Source organism: Salvelinus alpinus, unplaced genomic scaffold (assembly GCF_045679555.1).
Source record: "Salvelinus alpinus unplaced genomic scaffold, SLU_Salpinus.1 scaffold_40, whole genome shotgun sequence".
Taxonomy (NCBI): Eukaryota; Metazoa; Chordata; class Actinopteri; order Salmoniformes; family Salmonidae; genus Salvelinus; species Salvelinus alpinus.
The window spans coordinates 2569927-2590766 of record NW_027255981.1 but is presented as its reverse complement, the minus strand read 5'-3'; the positions used below and the strand labels follow the sequence as shown (position 1 = coordinate 2590766).

At 42.4% G+C, this 20840-nt stretch overlaps 2 protein-coding genes across 2 annotated transcripts in view; one reads left to right on the top strand and one right to left on the bottom strand.

The window, feature by feature from the left end:
* The window catches only part of LOC139567014 (zinc finger protein 180-like), a 740647-nt gene that overhangs the window by 585610 nt on the left and 134197 nt on the right, over nt 1–20840 (bottom strand). The gene's annotated exons all lie outside the window — the stretch shown is intronic.
* On the top strand, nt 118–19285 carry LOC139567015 (zinc finger protein 239-like). Its single transcript, XM_071388435.1, has 2 exons — nt 118–751; nt 16867–19285. Exons 1-2 carry the CDS (start codon nt 421–423, stop codon nt 17583–17585), a joined length of 1050 nt encoding a protein of 349 aa, XP_071244536.1. The 5' UTR covers nt 118–420; the 3' UTR covers nt 17586–19285.

Here is a 20840-nt window from a genome sequence, read left to right as displayed (position 1 = left end):
CAATCAACACATGCTTCTCTTTGAACGACTTAATATAATAATACACTTTTATTAAATAAATGAAAAATAAACGTTTGGTTCCTCAACTGCGTTGCCCACTCCAGTCAGCAGATGGCGATTTGCTTCTTTTAGGTTCAGGCGATGCTGCCAGTGTGACGTATAATCTAGTGGACGGGGCGCTCCTTCAACAACAACAGCTAGTCAGACCCATCGGTAGCTTTCTAGCAAACATAGCTACAACATTCACGCTCTTTACAATGTTTTGGTGTATATTAGTCGCTGTGTATTAAACACACTTCTGTCGTATGTACTTGTTGGCCCATTTAATTATATATTTACGTTGTTTGTCAGCTAGCTGGTTTGCTAAGTTAGCTTAGAACTAGGCTAGTCACTAATGCTAGCTAGCTAACATCTCCGACCATGAGTTCACTAAGTTACTCTCCTTCTGCTAAAGAAGAGGTGGTCTGCTGGACAGAGAAAGAAGCTTTCGTGAAAGAGGAGGACGAAGAGGAGGCTGTTACAATACAAAAACAAGTAGAGGGTGAGGCTGTTACCGTGAAAGAAGAAGAGAAAGACGTTACAGTGAAAGAAGAGGAAGACGCGTTCAGAGTGAAAGAGGAGGAGGATGTTACAGTAAAAGAAGAGGAGGCAGAGAAAGATGGGGATGCAGTTTTTGGAGTGAAAGAGGAGGAGGGGGAGATGACTGTCACATTGGAGGAAGAGGAGGAGGTTGGAGATCTGTTTAACACCAGTAAGTACCGTCTCTGCAGTCGTTGAACCAATATGCAGTAAAGGTGTTCTACACTTTAATGTTGTTCTGTAGGAATGGCTGAAGCTACACTGTAACGTGTAGAACATCAAGAGTGGACCATCAACAAAACGTTAACAATTGATCAAATGCATCCAATGACAATACCTGAAATACTGTAGTCCTCAATATCTCCTATTATCTTAGCCCAAGATGTACTCTTAAAAGGGCAATCAGCAGTTGTCTGTCGTACCCCATCAGAACCCAAAATATAAGCTTTTTTTTACTCCAATGTTTGTCAGTAAATATAAACAAACACTGTATATCCTCAAAACATGGTTAAAACTATAATGTTGATATCATGGATGGTTGCATTTCTCCAGCCCCATCCCTCAGCTTTTTACCGAAATGATTGTTTCTACTGCTAATTGCTGCCTCCGTTACTCCTCAAGGTCCAAGGACTGTATGTTATTTTCAGAGGTAGACTGGCTCTGGCAGCTAAAATAGTCAAATATTCCATCTAAATGTGAATCGATTCTCAATTGCGATACATTTCTAGAAACATAAATCGCTGTACTTTCATATCACATCAAAATAATTTCACACAAAACTTTCATATCACATCAAAATAAGTAACCAGTCGCGACGCCCCAAACGCTAAACCAAATTAGTTTCTCGTAATTTCACCATCCTTCAGGCTTCTTTTTCTTCTTTGGACTTTTTATGGCACTTGGCAATCACCCACGTTGGTATATACCAAGACAGTCATGAAGAGGGCACAACAAAACTTTTTCCCCCTCAGGAGACTGAAATGATTTGGCATGGGTCCCCAGATCCTCAAAAGGTAATACAGCTGCACCACCGAGAGCATCCTGACCGGTTGCATCACCGCCTGGTATGGCAACTGCTCGGCATTTGACCGTAAGGCGCTACAGAGGGTAGTGCGAACGGCCCAGTACATCATTGTGGCCAAGCTTCCTGCCATCCAGGACCTATATAATAGGCGTGTCAGAGGAAAGCCCACAAAATTGTCAGAGACTCCAGTCACCCAAGTCATAGACTGTTTTCTCTGCTAACGCACGGCAAGTGGTACCGGAGCGCCACGTCTAGGACCAAAAGCCTCCTCAACAGCTTCTACCCCCAAGCCATAAGACTGCTGAACAATTCATAAAATCACCACCGGACAATTTACATTGACCACCCCCCTCCCTTTTGTGCACTGCTGCTACTCGCTGGTTGTTTGTTACCTATGCATAGTCTCTACGCCCCCACCTTCATGTACAGATTACCTCAACTAGCCTGTACCCCCGCACACTGACTTGGTACCGGTACCCCCTGTATATAGCCTCCACACTGACTCGGTACCGGTGCCCCCTGTATATAGCCTCCACACTGACTCAGTACCAGTGCCCCCTGTATATAGCCTCCACACTGACTCGGTACCGGTGCCCCCTGTATATAACCTCGTTATTGTTATTCTCATTGTGTTACTTTTTATTATTACTTTTTATTTTAGTCTACTTGGTAAACGTTTTCTTCTTCTTGAACTGCACTGTTGGTTAAGGGCTTGTAAGTAGGGCATTTCACGGTAAAGTCTAAGTTGGTGTCTTGACGGATTTGTAAAAAACGGTTTGTCATATAACACTATATATATATATATTTTAAATGTTGCTGACACCGCTCCCCAGAGGTGTCTCATTATTGGGATTCATTGCTGATTCCTACCTGTAGCTCACTATGAGGTGTCTAGTGATACAGGTTAAGGGCCCTGTTGGAGATTGGTGGTTGGTAGCGGAGTCGAGGGAACAAGCAGGGTTGGACAGGGCCATGTTATTATCCCACACACAGTCTCTGGGGTTCATATGAACCCCATTCCTGGGAATTAGATTTGATTACAAATGGCCCCTGTCTGTTACCACAGATCGGTTCCGTCTGTCCTATTCCCAGCTAGGTTACGAGGCGCTTTATCATCAGTACCTATGACTGGTTGATAGGGGAAACCTCCATGCTTATTATAGAAAAAGTAATTAGGGGAAAACTATTTAGTAAACTGAAATAAAATAACAAACCTGTTTGAAAAGTGAAACCTATTCCAAAACTATCTTTGACTCCAAAACTAAAATAGCCTAAAATAATAACCAGCGTGAATTATGTTCAGTTTGAATAATTTATATCTTAACTTTGGGCAAAAATGTTATTGTGTTTTAAAAAAAAATTCATGTGGTTTTAAAATTCTGAGCCTGGTGGCTGGTAAATGCTGCCATGGGATGGCAATGTTTCAAATAGACCTAGCTTGTGTATCACTATCAGTTCCTATCACTATCCAGAAATACTTTAAGAAATTAGGATATTGGAAACTACTTTCGATTCGTATTAACAGCTTAAAGAAAAGAACATTGGGATTTTTGTGAGAATTAGCTTAGGAACTGCGTGTCACAGCATGACAATATGAACGTGATTGGTCGACAGTCTCTTGGACGGGCGTTATATACGCTTTGACATTTTCTGGAATAGTTTTTATTTGAAAACGTTTTTATGTACTTGCCTGCCTATTGAATTTGGAATGCACTGTACTGTTCATCTCTGAAACTCACTGAGAATATTCCTTTCATACAGCAGTAGCAATACAGGGATATATAGTGGGGCAAATAAAAAGGTGACCAAATACTTATTTTCCACCATAATTTGCAAATAAATTCATAAAAAATCCTACAATGTGATTTTCTGGATTTTCTTTTCTCATTTTGTCTGTCATAGTTGAAGTGTACCTATGATGAACATTACAGACCCCTCTCATCTTTTTAAGTGGGAGAACTTGCACAATTGGTGGCTGACTAAATACTTTTTTGCCCCACTGTAACATCTACAGAAAAGACAGGAATGCTTATGGGGTAGCTGTTGCTGTATACAGTGCATTCGGAAAGTAGTCAGACCCCTTGACTTTGTCCACATTTTGTTTAAAGCCTTATTCTAAAATTGATTAAATTATTTTTTCCCCCCTTTCATTTAGCTAATTTATTTGGCACTCCTGCATTTGGGGAGTTTCTCCCATCCTTCTCTGCAGATCCTCTCTAGCTCTGTCAGGTTGGATGGGGAACATCACTGCACAGCTATTTTCACGTCTCTCCAGAGATGTTAGATCGGGCTCAAGTCCGGGCTCTGGCTGGGCCACTCAAGGACATTCAGAGACTTGTCCCGAAGCGACTCCTGTGTTGTCTTGGTTGTGTGCTTAAGGTCGTTGTCCTGTTGGACGGTAAACCTTTGCCCCAGCCTGAGGTCCTGAGCACTCTGGAGCAGGTCTTTCATCAAGGATCTCTCTGCACTTTGCTCCGTTAATATTTCCCTCGATCCTGACTAGTCTCCCAGTCCCTGCTGCTGAAAAACAATCCCCACAGCATGATGCTGCCACCACCATGCTTCACTGTGGGGATGGTGCCAGGTTTCCTCCAGACGTGACTCTTGGCGTTCAGGCCATTGAGTTCAATCTTGGTTTCATCAAGCCAGAGAATCTTGTTTCTCATGGTTTTAGAGTCCTTAAGGTGCCTTTTGTCAAACTCCAAGCAGGCTGTCATGTGCCTTTTACTGAGGAGTGGCTTCCGTCTGGCCACTCTACCATAAAGGTCTGATTGGTGGAGTGCTGCAGAGATGGTTGTCCTTCTGGAAGGTTCTCCCATCTCCACAGAGGAACTTTGGAGCTCTGTCAGAGTGACCATCAGGTTTTTATTCACCTCCCTGACCAAGGCCTTTCTCCCCCAATCGCTCAGTTTGGCCGGGTGACCAGCTCTAGGAAGAGTATTCCATTTCAAATTGATGGAGGCCACTGTGTTCTTGGTGACCTTCAATGCTGCAGAATTTTTTTGGTACCCTTCCCCAGATCTGTGCCTCGACATAATCCTGTCTTGGAGCTCTACGGACAGTTCCTTCGACCTCATGGCTTGGTTTTTGCTCTGACATGCACTGTCAACTGTGGGACCATATATAGACAGGTGTGTGTGTGCCTTCCAAATCATGTCCAATCAGTTGAATTTACCACAGGTGGACTACGAACAAGTTGTAGATACATCTCAAGGATTATTAATGGAAACAAGATGCACCAGAAAGCAATTTTGAGTCTCATAGAAAAGGGTCTGAATACTTATGTAAATAAGGTATTTCTGTTTTTTTTACCTGTTTTCACTTTGTCATTATGGGCTATTGATGACATCCCTCTGAAACAAGATAGCTTAATTAACCATCAGAAAAACATCTTCCTTAGCCTACTCCTCCCGCTGCTGCTTGCCTTCATAATTCTGATGTTATGCTCCTAAAGTTTCTGATAATAGGCTACACCAGCAGTCGTTATGCTCCTATAGTTTCTGGTAATAGACTACACCAGCAGTCGTTATGCTCCTATAGTTTCTGGTAATAGGCTACATCAGCAGTCGTTATGCTCCTATAGTTTCTGGTAATAGACTACACCAGCAGTTGTGATGCTCCTATAGTTTCTGGTAATAGGCTTCACCAGCAGTCGTTATGCTCCTATAGTTTCTGGTAAGGCTACACCAGCAGTCGTTATGCTCCTATAGTTTCTGGTAATAGGCTACACCAGCAGTCGTTATGCTACTAAAGTTTCTGGTAATAGGCTACACCAGCAGTCGTTATGCTACTATAGTTTCTTGTAATAGACTACACCAGCAGTCGTTATGCTCCCATAGTTTCTGGTAATAGGCTACACCAGCAGTCGTTATGCTCCTATAGTTTCTGGTAATAGGCTACACCAGCCGTCGTTATGCTCCTATAGTTTCTGATAATAGGCTACACCAGCAGTCGTTATGCTCCTATAGTTTCTGGTAATAGGCTACACCAGCAGTCGTTATGCTCCTATAGTTTCTGGTAATAGACTACACCAGCAGTCGTTATGCTCCTATCATTTCTGGTAATAGGCTTCACCAGCAGTCGTTATGCTCCTATAGTTTCTGGTAATAGACTACACCAGCCGTCGTTATGCTCCTATAGTTTCTGATAATAGGCTACACCAGCAGTCGTTATGCTCCTATAGTTTCTGGTAATAGGCTACACCAGCAGTCGTTATGCTCCTATAGTTTCTGGTAATAGGCTACACCAGCAGTCGTTATGCTCCTATAGTTTCTGGTATTAGACTATACCAGCAGTCGTTATGCTCCTATAGTTTCTGGTAATAGGCTACACCAGCAGTCGTTATGCTCCTATAGTTTCTGGTAATAGACTACACCAGCAGTCGTTATGCTCCTATCGTTTCTGGTAATAGGCTTCACCAGCAGTCGTTATGCTCCTATAGTTTCTGGTAATAGGCTACACCAGCAGTCGTTATGCTCCTATAGCTTCTGGTAATAGACTACACCAGCAGTCGTTATGCTCCTATCATTTCTGGTAATAGGCTTCACCAGCAGTCGTTATGCTCCTATAGTTTCTGGTAATAGACTACACCAGCAGTTGTGATGCTCCTATAGTTTCTGGTAATAGGCTACACCAGCAGTCGTTATGCTCCTATAGTTTCTGATAATAGGCTACACCAGCAGTCGTTATGCTCCTATAGTTTCTGGTAATAGGCTACACCAGCAGTCGTTATGCTCCTATAGTTTCTGGTAATAGACTATACCAGCAGTCGTTATGCTCCTATAGTTTCTGATAATAGGCTACACCAGCAGTCGTTATGCTCCTATCGTTTCTGGTAATAGGCTTCACCAGCAGTCGTTATGCTCCTATAGTTTCTGGTAATAGGCTACACCAGCAGTCGTTATGCTCCTATAGTTTCTGGTAATAGACTACACCAGCAGTCGTTATGCTCCTATCATTTCTGGTAATAGGCTTCACCAGCAGTCGTTATGCTCCTATAGTTTCTGGTAATAGACTACACCAGCAGTTGTGATGCTCCTATAGTTTCTGGTAATAGGCTTCACCAGCAGTCGTTATGCTCCTATAGTTTCTGGTAAGGCTACACCAGCAGTCGTTATGCTCCTATAGTTTCTGGTAATAGGCTACACCAGCAGTCGTTATGCTACTAAAGTTTCTGGTAATAGGCTACACCAGCAGTCGTTATGCTCCCATAGTTTCTGGTAATAGGCTACACCAGCAGTCGTTATGCTCCTATAGTTTCTGGTAATAGACTACACCAGCAGTCGTTATGCTCCTATAGTTTCTGGCGATAGACTACACCAGCAGTCGTTATGCTCCTATCGTTTCTGGTAATAGGCTTCACCAGGAGTCGTTATGCTCCTGTAGTTTCTGGTAATAGGCTACACCAGCAGTCGTTATGCTCCTATAGTTTCTGGTAATAGACTACACCAGCAGTCGTTATGCTCCTATAATTTCTGGTAATAGGCTTCACCAGCAGTCGTTATGCTCCTATAGTTTCTGGTAATAGGCTACACCAGCAGTCGTTATGCTCCTATAGTTTCTGGTAATAGACTAAACCAGCAGTCGTTATGCTCCTATAGTTTCTGGTAATAGACTACACCAGCAGTCGTTATGCTCCTATAGTTTCTGGTAATAGGCTACACCAGCAGTCAGCAACCCTTTTCCATTTGGTGCTAATTTATCTGACCATTTCTACTAATCTGGTGCCAGTTAGGATTTTCATATTCACATTTTACTGGAACAGCTTCATTTAATTTATAATAGTAATAATTATTATAATAGTCTTTATCTCAACATCATTATCTGTGATTAATCTACATTCTATCTAAATGAAAATTATACAAATCTAAAAGTAACTTTTATTGCCATTGCCAACTATGTAAAAATAGCCTACATGAAACCAACAAACAAAAACATTTGCAGCCTGCAGGTAGAAAATATCCAGATTAAAAATAAATATCCTATAAATCACATTGGCTGCACATGGCCTGTCAACAACGAACTTGAAACATTCTATCAACTGGGTCAGGAAACTCGGATAGCAAGCTTGCAACATTGTATAAAATATTCTGGGCCCTCAGTTTCCTGCGCCAGTGAGTTCTGGACACACACAGCTGTAGGCTATTTGTGAAAAGGATAAGAAGTAATCAGGTATTTTATGACATTTCCACTGGATCAGAGCATTACATTTTTCCCTTTAATGCTGAGTGGTTATCGAAAGGGCGAGAGCTGGAAATAATTTACAAATACTTTGAGCAACTATTGTCATTCGTAATGATTCTAATAAGACTTTGTTTACCTGCTGTTTGAGGTGAAGAAAAAATTAGTTGGAGAAGCTGAATATTTTTTTTTTGAGAAGCTTCACAACTCATTAGTGGTGGTGCGTTAACCTTTCAGTGATACCCATCCCGGATCCGGGAGCATCCTCATCAAAAAAGCTTACTAGCATAGCCTAGCCTAACGGGACAGGGATATCATATAATATAATTTCATGAAATCACAAGTCCAATACAGCAAATGAAAGATAAACATCTTTCAACTGTTGTATGGCAAATGAAAGATACACTGGTTCTTAATGCAACCGCTGTGTTAGATTTTTTTAAATAACTAACACTACAACATACAGCATGCATTATTGTGAGACAGCGCTCACCTATTCTCCGCCGTGTTGGAGCCAACATATTACACAGAAATACGAAATAACATCATACATTTTCTCTTACTTTTGCTGATCTTCCATCAGAATGTTGTGCAAGGAGTCCTAGGTCCAGAATAAATCGTTGTTTGGTTTTAGAATGTCCATTTCTTCTGTCGAATTAGCAACTTTGGCTAGCCATGCGGAGGTCATGTGTCCAAGAAATGTTTGCGCATGGAACAGAAAATTCCAAAAGTCCCAATAAACGTTGAATAAACTGGTCAAACTCGGTTGAAAAATCCTACTTTATGATGTTTTTCTCATATGTATCAAATAAAATCAGAGCCGGAGCAATTCGTAGTGTATACCGAACGCTTTTCAGAAGACAATGTGAGGTTCCCTGGCGCGCAGCTGAATACTGACGATAGGGCGGACCTGTCACTCCAAAAGCTCTTATTCGGCCTCACATCAAGCTAGACACCCCATTCAACCTTCTACTGCCTGTTGACATCTAGTGGAAGGCGTATGAAGTGCATACAGATCCATAAATAAAAGCCAGTTGAATAGGCAGGCCCTGACACAGAGCCTCATTTTCAGAATTTTCACTTCCTGTATGGAAGTTTGCTGCCAAATGAGTTCTGTTTTACTCACAGATATAATTCAAACAGTTTTAGAAACTTCAGAGTGTTTTCTATCCAATAGTAAAAGTAATATGCATATTGTATGATCTAGAACAGAGTACGAGGCCGTTTAATTTGGGCACGATTTTTTCCAAAGTGAAAACAGCGCCCCCCTATTCACAAGAAGTTTTAAGACAATCAGAAATACTATCAGACATCCCCAAATAGGCACATTTATAGGCCTACATTTGTGCTCAGTCCAGGTTGACTAGTCCTACTTCTATATGTGTAATCAGGTGTGCGTCCTTACTCAACACTGACAGGAGTGTTTCAAACAAAAGACAATGAATAAATTGACAACTGACGCATCTTGCGGGGTCAGGTCTGGGTGATCTGCCATGGGCTGTTTCATTTAGTATTCGTTTGGGTCGGTTGGGGAATGATTGTATTTCCCCATAGTATGTTCTACCGAAGTTGACCGACTGAAAGGGAGTGTAACTTTGATTATAATTACACTTCCCTGAAGGAGGGAAACGAGGTACAACACCTAATTGGCCCCACCCCTTCCTGGGTCGGTGAAGAGCGGTATTAAATTGAAGGATTAAATCCAAACCTCACGCTCATCACCTGTGGAAGGCGGGGCTTCCAGCGAGGCGTGAATTTGTGATAGTATGTTGTACCTAGTTTTCCTCCTTCAGGGAACAGTAGTTATAGTCATAACGTTACGCTTGTCATATGATGAACTTCAACTTAAATACGGGATCTTGCTGTCGGACAGTTTTTTTGTATTCTGAATTGCACTCGAACTATGTATAATTTAGTGGCTCCTTCTGTTACGCTGGGAAAACAGTTTTCATGGGCACAGAAACACTAAATCATTTCAGAGTTTGCTAAATCCAATGGTTTTTAACAGAGTCATCTTGTAATCCAAGACGGCAACCCGCCTCACCCATTATGATACGGATCTGCTATTTTTTTTTTTAGACCTTATAGCTAGAACCTCCATCAGAAGCTAGCCATCAGAAGCTAACCAGCTAATTAGCTACTAGCTATTTAGTCATTGTTAGCCACTGCTAGTGGCCTTTACCTTTTTAGCTCAGACACCAGCCACTTTTAGTGGATAATACCTGCCAGTCTGCACAGCGCGATATCAACCCTGAGCATATCGGACTGTTTTTCTCCACTACATCACCGTATTCCTGCCGTAAGCTCTGGACCATTACACCGGATAATCGCAGCTAGCTAGCTGCCACCAAGTGGCCCAGCCCCGAAGCTAGCCTTGAGCCAGACCCATCTCCCGGCCTGCTCAGTGGACCCTATGATCACTCGGCTACACAGCTGATGCCTCCCAGACTCTTCACTAAGACGACTAGAAGCCACTACATCACCGGATTCCTGCCGTAAGCTCTGGACCTTTGCAACGGATTGGCTATAGTGGCTAACGCCCTTGTCCCGAAGCTAACACCAGTTAGCCTCGAGCCAGGTGCATCTCCCGGCTAACAAACAAAATTACTCCAGCTACAATACCTCTTTTGCCAATTGGCCTGTACCCTTTGTCGACACAGAGCCCCGCCGATCCATCACGTCTGGTCTGCCGACGCAATTCCATCAGATTTGCCCTCAACCGGCCTTTGCCAGACGTCGGTGACGCCCTTGTCCCGAAGCTATCACCAGTTAGCCTCGAGCCAGGTGCATCTCCCGGCTTGCGTAGTATCGACTACCTAACGGCTTCCCTGTTTCATATATTGCTGTTCACTGGACCTTATAATCACTTGGCTACATAGCTGATGCCTGCTGGACTGTTCATTGATCACGGTTCTCCATTTTGTTTATCTGTCGGCCCCAGCCTCGAACTCAGGCCCTGTGTGTAGTTAACTGACCCTCTCTGCCCATTCATAGCCAGTTTACCTATTGTTGTTGTCTTAGCTAGCTCTCCCAATTAATACCTGTGATTGCTTTATGCCTCGCTTTATGTCTCTCTCTAATGTCAATATGCCTTGTATACTGTTGTTTAGGGTAGTTATCATTGTTTTATTTTACTGCGGAGGCACTAGTCCCACTCAACATGCCTCAGAGAACTCTTTTGTCCCACCTCCCACACATGCAGTGACCTCACCTAGCATAACTGGTGCCTCCAGAGATGCAACCTCTCTTATCGTCACTCAATGCCTAGATTTATCTCCACTGTACCCGCACCCTACCATACACCTGTCTTTACATTATGCCTTGAATCTATCCTACCACGCCCAGAAATCTGCTCCTTTTATTCTCTATTCCCAACCCACTAGACGACCAGTTATGATAGCCTTTAGCCATACCCTCATCCTTTTCCTCTGTTCCTCAGATGATGTAGAGGTTAACCCAGGACCTGTGTGTCCCCAGGCGCTCTCATTTGTTGACTTCTGTAACCGTAAAAGCCGTGGTTTCATGCATGTTAACATCAGAAGCCTCCTCCCTAAGTTTGTTTTACTCACTGCTTCAGCACACTCTGCCAACCTTGATGTCTTTGCCGTGTCTGAATCCTGGCTTTTGAAGGCCACCAAAAATTCTGAAATTTCCATCCCCAACTACAACATTTTCCGTCAAGATAGAACTGCCAAAGGGGGAGGAGTTGCAATCTACTACAGAGATGGCCTGCAAAGTTGTATCATACTTTCCAGGTCTAAGCCCAAACAGTTCGAGCTTCTAATTGTAAAAATTATCCTTCCAGAAATAAGTCTCTCACTGTTGCCGCATGTTACAGACCCCCCCTCAGCTCCCAGCTGTGCCCTGGACACCATATGTGAATTGAGTGCCCCCCATCTATCTTCAGAGTTGGTGTAGGTGACCTTAACTGGGATATGCTTAACACCCCAGTCGTACTACTATCCAAGCTAGATGCCCTCAATCTCACACAAATTATCAAGGAACCCACCAGGTACAACCCTAAATCCGTAAACATGGGCACCCTCATAGATATTATCCTGACCAACTTGCCCTCCAAATACACCTCTGCTGTTTTCAATCAGAATCTCAGCGATCACTGCCTCATTGCCTGCATCCGTTATGGATCCGCGGTCAAACGACCACTCCTCATCACTGTCAAACGCTCCCTAAAACACTTCTGCAAGCAGGCCTTTCTAATCGTCCTAGCCTGGGTATCCTGGAAGGATATTGACCTCATCCCATCAGTAGAGGATGCCTGGTTGTTCTTTAAAAGTAATTTCCTCACCACCTTAAATAAGCATGCCCCTTTCAAAAAAATTAGAACTAAGAACAGATATAGCCCTTTGTTCACTCCAGACCTGACTGCCCTCGACTAGAGGTCGACCGATTAATCGGAATGGCCGATTTAATTAGGTCCGATTTCAAGTTTTCATAAAACAATTGGCGATTTCTCATTGTTATTTATTTTTTATTTAAAAATGTAATTTTTTAAATATCTTTATTTAACTAGGCAAGTCAGTTAAGAACACATTCTTATTTTCAATGGCGGCCTAGGAACGGTGGGTTAACTGCCTTGTTCAGGGGCAGAACGACAGATTTTCACCTTGTCAGCTCGGGGGATACAATCTTGCAACATTACATTTAACAAGTCCAACGCAATAACGACCTGCCTCTCTCTCGTTGCACTCCACAAGGAGACTGCCTGTTACGCGAATGCAGTAAGCCAAGGTAAGTTGCTAGCTAGCATTACATTTATCTTATAAAAAACAATCAATCATAATCACTAGTTAACTACACATGGTTGATGATATTACTAGATATTATCTAGTGTGTCCTGCGTTGCATATAATCTGACTGAGCATACAAGTATCTAAGTATCTGACTGAGTGGTGGTAGGCAGAAACAGGCGCGTAAAAATTCATTCAACCAGCACTTTTGTGCATTTTGCCAGCAGCTCTTCGTTGTGTGTCAAGCATTGCGCTGTTTATGACTTCAAGCCTATAAACTCCCGAGATGAGGCTGGTGTAACCGAAGTGAAATGGCTAGCTAGTTAGCGGGGTGCGCCCTAATAGCGTTTCAAACGTCACTCGCTCTGAGCCTTCTAGTAGTTGTTCCCCTTGCTCTGCATGGGTAACGCTGCTTCGATGGTGGCTGTTGTCGTTGTGTTGCTGGTTCGAGCCCAGGGAGGAGCGAGGAGAAGGACGGAAGCTATACTGTTACACTGGCAATACTAAAGTGCCTATAAGAACATCCAATAGTCAAAGGTTAATGAAATACAAATGGTATAGAGGGAAATAGTCCTATAATTCCTATAATAACTACAACCTAAAACTTCTTACCTGGGAATATTGAAGACTCATGTTAAAAGGAACCACCAGCTTTCATATGTTCTCATGTTCTGAGCAAGGAACTTAAACGTTAGCTTTCTTACATGGCACATATTGCACTTTTACTTTCTTCTCCAACAATTAGTTTTTGCATTATTTAAACCAAATTGAACATGTTTCATTATTTAATTGAGGCTAAATTGATTTTATTGATGTATTAAGTTAAAATAAGTGTTCATTCAGTATTGTTGTAATTGTCATTATTACAAATTTAAAAAATTAAAAATAAATGCCCGATTAATCGGTATCGGCTTTTTTGGTCCTCCAATAATCGGTATCGGCGTTGAAAAATCATAATCGGTCGACCTCTACCCTCGACCAGCACAAAAAATCCTGTGGCGTACTGTGCACTAGCATCGAATAGTCCCCGAGATATGCAACTTTTCAGCGAAGTCAGTAACCAATACACACAGTCAGTTAGGAAAGCAAAGGCTAGCTTTTTCAAACAGAAATCTGCATCCTGTAGCTCTAACTCCAAAAAGGTTCTCCTTCACCCAAATCCAGATAGCTGATGTTCTGGAAGAGTTGCAAAACCTGGACCCGTACAAATCAGCTGGGCTAGACATTCGGGACCCTCTCTTTCTAAAATTATCCGCCGCCATTGTGGCAACCCCTATTACTAGTCTGTTCAACCTCTCTTTCGTATCGTCCGAGATTCCTAAAGATTGGAACGCTTCCGCGGTCATACCCCTCTTCGGTGACACTCTAGACCCAAACTGTTACAGCCCTGCCGTTCTAAAGTCTTCGAAAGTCAAGTTAATTATCAAACAGATCACTGACCATTTTGAATCTCACCGTACCTTCTCCGCTGTGCAATCCGGTTTCCGAGCTGGTCACAGGTGCACCTCAGCCACACTCAAGGTACTAAACGATATCTTAATCGCCATCGATAAAAGACAGTACTGTGCAGCCATCTTCATCGACCTGGCCAAGGCTTTCGACTCTGTCAATCACCGTATTCTTATCGGCAGACTCAACAACCTTGGTTTCTCAAATGACTGACTCGTCTGGTTCACCTGTTGTCCGGACCTCTGGCAGGCTCTATGGAGGTACCACAGGGTTCAATTCTCGGACCAACTGTTTTCTCTGTATATAGCAACGATGTTGCTCTTGCTGTGGGTGATTCCTTGAGCCGCCTCTCCGCAGACGACACCATTCTGTATACATCTGGCCCTTCTTTGGACACTGTGTTAACAAACCTCCAAACGAGCTTCAATGCCATTCAATGCAATTCCAAACTCCTTCTGTGGCCACCAACTGCTCTTAAACGCTAGTAAAATGAAATGCATGCTCTTCAACCGATCTTGCCTGCACCCGCCTGCCCGACTAGCATCACTACTCTGGACGATTCTGACTTAGAATATGTGGACAAATACCTAAGTGTCTGGTTAGACTGTAAACTCTCCTTCCAGACTCATATTAAGCATATCCAACCCAAAATTAAATCTACAATCAGTTTCCTATTTCGCAACAAAGCCTCCTTCACTCACGCTGCCAAACATACCCTCATAAAACTGACTATCCTACCGATCCTTGACTTCGGCGATGTCATTTTCAAAATAGCCTCCAACACTCTACTCAGCAAACCGGATGCAGTCTATCACAGTTCCATCCGTTTTGTCACCAAAACCCCATATACCACCCGCCACTGCGACCTGTATGCTCTCGTCGGCAGGCCCTCACTACATATTCGTCGCCAAACCCACTGGCTCCAGGTCATCTATAAGTCTTTGCTAGGGAAAGCTCCCCCTTAACTCAGCTCACTGTTCACCATAGCAACACCCACCCATAGCATGCGCTCCAGGAGGTATATCTCACTGGTCATCCCCAAAGCCAACACCTCCTTTGGCCGCCTTTCCTTCCAGCTCTCTGCTGCCAATGACTGGAACGAATTGCAAAAATCGCTGAAGTTGGAGACTTATATCTCCCTCACTAACTTTAAGCATCAGCTATCTGAGTAGCTTACCGATCGCTGCAGCTGTACACAGCCCATCTGTAAATAGCCCATCCAACTGCCTACCTCATCCCCATGTTTTTATTTACTTTTTTTGCTCTTTTGCACACCAGTATTTCTACTTGCACATCATCATCTGCACATCTATCACTCCAGTGTTAATTTGCTAATTGTAATTACTTCACTACTATGGTCTATTTATTGCCGTTCCTCCTTACTCCATTTGCACACACTGTATATAGATTTTTCTATTGTGTTATTGACTGTACTTTTGTTTATCCCATGTTTTTTTGTCGCACTGCATTTAACATTACATTTAAGTCATTTAGCAGACGCTCTTATCCAGAGCGACTTACAAATTGGAAAGTTCATACATATTCATCCTGGTCCCCCCGTGGGGAATGAACCCACAACCCTGGCGTTGCAAGCGCCATGCTCTACCAACTGAGCCAAACGGGACCGCACTGCTTTGCTTTATCTTGGCCAGGTCGCAGTTGTAAATGAGAACTTGTTCTCGACTGGCCTACCTAGTGAAATAAAAGTGAAATAAAAAATAAATATTGTAACTTTATTGATAAACACCCAAATGGATACTCATTAACGCGGTTCTTCAATAATTACACATAATTCATACTGTAGCAAACGTTATATTAAACAGGACATTCAAACGAGCCTTACAATTATAATCCAAAGTACTGTGAAATGCACCCATAAGCAACCTGGAAATGGAGGTTACTCCCCTGAGTTTCCCCCATTCAGAATACATTGTGAAAAACTAAAATCTTTGCTCACCATTTTTGCTCCAGGCAGATATACTACATCCATAACTAGCGGTTTCCTCATTACCAGATATACTACATCCATAACTATCGGTTTCCTCATTAGCAGATATACTACATCCATAACTAGTGGTTTCCTCATTACCAGATATACTACATCCATAACTAGTGGTTTCCTCATTACCAGATATACTACATCCATAACTAGTGGTTTCCTCATTACCAGATATACTACATCCATAACTAGTGGTTTCCTCATTAGCAGATATACTACATCCATAACTAGTGGTTTCCTCATTAGCAGATATACTACATCCATAACTAGTGGTTTCCTCATTACCAGATATACTACATCCATAACTAGTGGTTTCCTCATTACCAGATATACTACATCCATAACTAGTGGTTTCCTCATTACCAGATATACTACATCCATAACTAGTGGTTTCCTCATTACCAGATATACTACATCCATAACTAGTGGTTTCCTCATTACCAGATATACTACATCCATAACTAGCGGTTTCTTCATTAGCAGATATGCTACATCCATAACTAGTGGTTTCCTCATTAGCAGATATACTACATCCATAACTAGCGGTTTCCTCATTAGCAGGGAGGAGTTTCTACAGTCAAATTGCCCTCGTGCCGCAATTTTATTAAACACAGAAAGGGGCCTGTATTGGATACCAAAAGTTGTCTAGCACAATGCTTAGAGTTTCAATAACATGAATAACTTATTTCTAGCCTACAATCATCGATGTTACTACTAATGTGAAAACAACATTCTTGCTCATTTTAAGACAATTGTCAAATAATTGTAACATTTATTACAGTCAATTGTTGTACAACATCATGGCTACGCTGTTGGCATCACCTTTTAGAGTGGATTACCGCTGTTGTGGGCCTTTAATCATCTGTCTGACTTTGTTGTTCACACAGGAGAGATACTTAACTATCTTGGATCCTCTGGGGAGCCTCAACTACCTTGTGATGCTGAAGAGGCAGAGAAGAGTCTCTCCAGATCAGAACACCTCAAGAAACACCTGCAGAGATCCACAGGGAAGAGAACTCACTGCTGCTCTGACTGTGGGAAGAGATTCACCTCATCGGGCATTACAATTCATCAGAAAACACACACAGGAGAAAAACCTTATAGCTGTGATCAATGTGGGAAGAGTTTTGGCCAATCTGGAGCGCTGACAGTGCACCAGAGAATACACTCAGGAGAGAAACCTTATAGCTGTGATCAATGTGGAAAGAGTTTTGTTACATCTAGCAATCTGACTATACACCAGAGAACACACACAGGAGAGAAACCTTATAGCTGTGCTCAATGTGGAAAGAGTTTTGGTCAATCTGGAGAGCTGACAGTGCACCAGAGAACACACACAGGAGAGAAACCTTATAGCTGTGCTCAATGTGGGAAGAGTTTTGGTCAATCTGGAGAGCTGACAGTGCACCAGAGAACACACACAGGAGAGAATCCTTATATCTGTGGTCAATGTGGGAAGAGTTTTCGTCAATCTGGAAATCTGACAGTGCACCAGAGAACACACACAGGAGAGAAACCTTATAGCTGTGATCAATGTGGGAAGAGTTTTGGCCACTCTGGAGCGCTGACAGTGCACCAGAGAACACACACAGCAAAATGTAATTGAAAAGCCGTTCAAAATAAGACTATGTAACCAAATATTTAATATTTCCAATTCATGTAACATTTAGTAATGATTATTATTTATGCAACCAACCGACAATTTGGTACAATTATATTGACATTGTTTCCATGCTTTTAGAATATCAGAGTTAATTCTCAGATGTGCCAACCCAAATGTACTAGAGCATGACATTGGGGACTGGGCCCCGATCCAACAACATGCCTATCGAGTGAACCCTGAAAAGAGAGAGAAGCTCCGCAGTGAGGTGGAAAGTTACTACGTATATTGCAGGAGTTTCTTCTTGAAATCAGACATGTCCGTGATAAGGACAACTTGGTTGCTGATTGTATCAAGGGTGGGCAGTCAAAAGGTTTTGCGTTTAGCCAGTGCCTTGCCATGGATCACAATTTATTTTGACTGCACGTTTTTCCTGTATTGGAGATTTAGTTTTGTTTGGGCTCGTTCCAAGGGGACGAGAGTTCTAGAAGCTAGTGAGTTTTAGGAAGAGGAGAGTTCTAGAAGCTAGTGGGCAGAAAATGTTTTTGTCTTGTTTTTAATTGTTGACAGCCAGTAGACACCATGTTTATATTGGTGAAGGTGAAGCATTGTAGTTGATTATAATGTGAATTGGAAGTTGTTTTCTGTTGGTGGTAAGCAAACTCGTCCAACAGAAATATAGGATATATTTGTTCTCTTAAGGGGCAAGGTGTTCCAGGCTTTAGTTTTTCCATTTATGTTTTGAGGTTGGACTTCAGCACGTATAGCTCGTTAGCTCGTATAGCTCGTATAGCTCATTAGCTCGTATAGCTCGTTAGCACGTAGGACGCACTGATTGGTGTCTCCTCGTTAGTCAGTATGTGTTACACCTGTGCTGGCTTGTCCATCTCATTAGTGGGAAGGTGTTTCACCTGAGCTGGTCCAGGTTCTATTTAAGAATGTCTGGCCCAGTGCTCCAGTTGTCTTGATAGATGTGGAGAGTCAACACCTTTAGTTGCTCCACCTTTTTGGTTTGCTTCCTGTCTTTAAGTTTGGTGTGGGTTTTTCTTTTGTTTGCCTCTTCTTGGGCAGATTTAGTGGGTCTCATGGTGGGTGTCTTTTAGGTCCCAGTTGTTGTTACTAGTCAACTTTCAATGGACACTGAGAGCAAAACTGCAACATTATGTTATAATACTTTTATTGCATCAAATGGTTGTTTTATGCAACAGAATAGAGGGTTCTTAGAACTATTGTGTCTGTGTGTTCTACTGAGGATGGACCTCTGGGAGATAACAATGACAGGAGATTTACAATGTCTTTTGGGTGATTAAAACCTAAAAAGAGACCGCATTCCAGAGCATGAGTTAATGTTTCTGTTCTATATGGTACCAGGGAGAGATGACCCCAGGGCCAGACCCTGGTCTCTACACAAAGAGTACTGTTTTTACAGCAGATACTGTCTGCTGAGAATTATAAGTATCTTTCATACAAATCTTAACCTTGTGACCCGTTCTATACGTCTATTGTTGGTCATGTAGGTTGAAAGGGGTGTATCTTGGCTGTAAAAGACATTTGTACTTTTGTCTCGTGGCTCTCAATGAATCATCTGGGGGTGATTTGTCAACCAGCCATCATTATCTTAGAGCACTCAATTGATTCACTTTATATGTGTGCGTTGTCTTGACCTGCTCCCTTATTAAGTGAATAAAGATTTAGTTTAAGAATAACTCTGACTTGTGTGATAAGTTTGTCTCCTCATTTGATATTAAAGAAATTAACCACATTTGGCGATGAGGATGTGAATCTTCACTTGGTGACGTTTCTGACGGACCTGGGTAAATGGTACACGAGGGATCCCTCAAACTTGAGATCTCAGGAGACCACACTTTGGGAACGGAGCAGATGGACCCACCTTTGATCTGAGAGGCAGCGAGCCGAGTGGATACCACATCTCAAATGTAGTTAAAAAATAAAATAAAAGTGAGTGAAACAAGTAGAGTTTTTATAAAGCCTCGTAGGCTTTGAGTGAGTATTCCTGTGTGAGGGGGGCACCTTGGAGGTGTAAACAGGGCCGAGGCAATAGGCTCTGAATGTGTATTCCTGAGTGAGGGTCGAGGGGACACCTTGGAGGTGTGAAGAGGGCCGAGCCAGCTATCTATGTGAACTGGATGAAAACTAGAATCTGTGTTTACTAGTTAAGACCATGTATGATATAGTATAATCTAGTAAGGTGCACCTGTAATTATTCCCAGTATGAGAGGAGTTGCTAGATTTATTAATTAAACCTTTTTCCATAAAGTTAGAGTGAAACAAGGTGTCTGACTAGCTGTTGATGTTGAAGAAGCGTCCCGTCCACTAGATTATACTTCACAGTGGCAGAATCACCTGAAAGACGCACATCGCCATCTGCTGACTGGAGTTGGTATCGCAGTTGAGAAAATTCTTTCAGACAAAAAGCTAAATAGCGACTGCACGGAAAAACCAACCACTCCCTTTGAAAACGGGCTATGTGGCATCAGAAACATTTATTATAGTGTAAAAATGTACTACAAAGTGCAGCTAAACAGAATAACTTTGGTCATGCCCACTCAGCACGTGACGTCCAAGGACGTCGAATTATGGGCGATATCAGGTCTGTCTGTTGTGGCCGCTATTTTGCCCTAAAATAGTCATCCCAAATTGGGTTGTGTATAACTATGTAAGTGTCTCTCGGACAAGGTGACTTTTATCAATATATACTCTAAAAAGTAAAGGTTGCTGGAGTATCCTTTAGGGGTTCTTCAAATTGAAACTGTGGGGGAACCACACGTTCTTTGACGAACCCCTTATCATGGCTCCTCAAAGAACCTTTTGGGGTTCATTTTTTTTAACTCCCTGTCCACCCTCCCTCCATTATAAAAACATATTTTAATAATAATATTGACAATATTGATTTAAATAATTCATTGTTTATTTAGTGGCACCACAAATGTGAATTCATATTTACAAAACAATGATGTTCAGAGCCCCAAGTCCCATGGGGACGTCCTCGAGGGCGTGGATGTTCTCCCCATCAAAGGCCAGCCGGATTTCACTCTCATGGTGAAATGGATTTCCGCTGATGTGCAGTAAAGGAGTGAAGAGCGGTGAAATCTGTGTCAACAAAAGTAAGAAAAGATTAATACACATACAATTAACAAAGAACATAACAAATGTTCAGCTGTAGTTTTATATCAGCATGCACACCTATGTTTATGAAGAAACAGATGATTGGTGCATAGGCATACCTTGTCACAGACATAA

Bases quoted from the DNA above. Each gene is read 5' to 3' on its own strand.
- LOC139567015 (XM_071388435.1), top strand. From the start codon at position 421: ATGAGTTCACTAAGTTACTCTCCTTCTGCTAAAGAAGAGGTGGTCTGC. The intron at 752-16,866 runs GTAAGTACCGTC...TTGTTCACACAG, and splicing joins TGGAGATCTGTTTAACACCA to GAGAGATACTTAACTATCTT.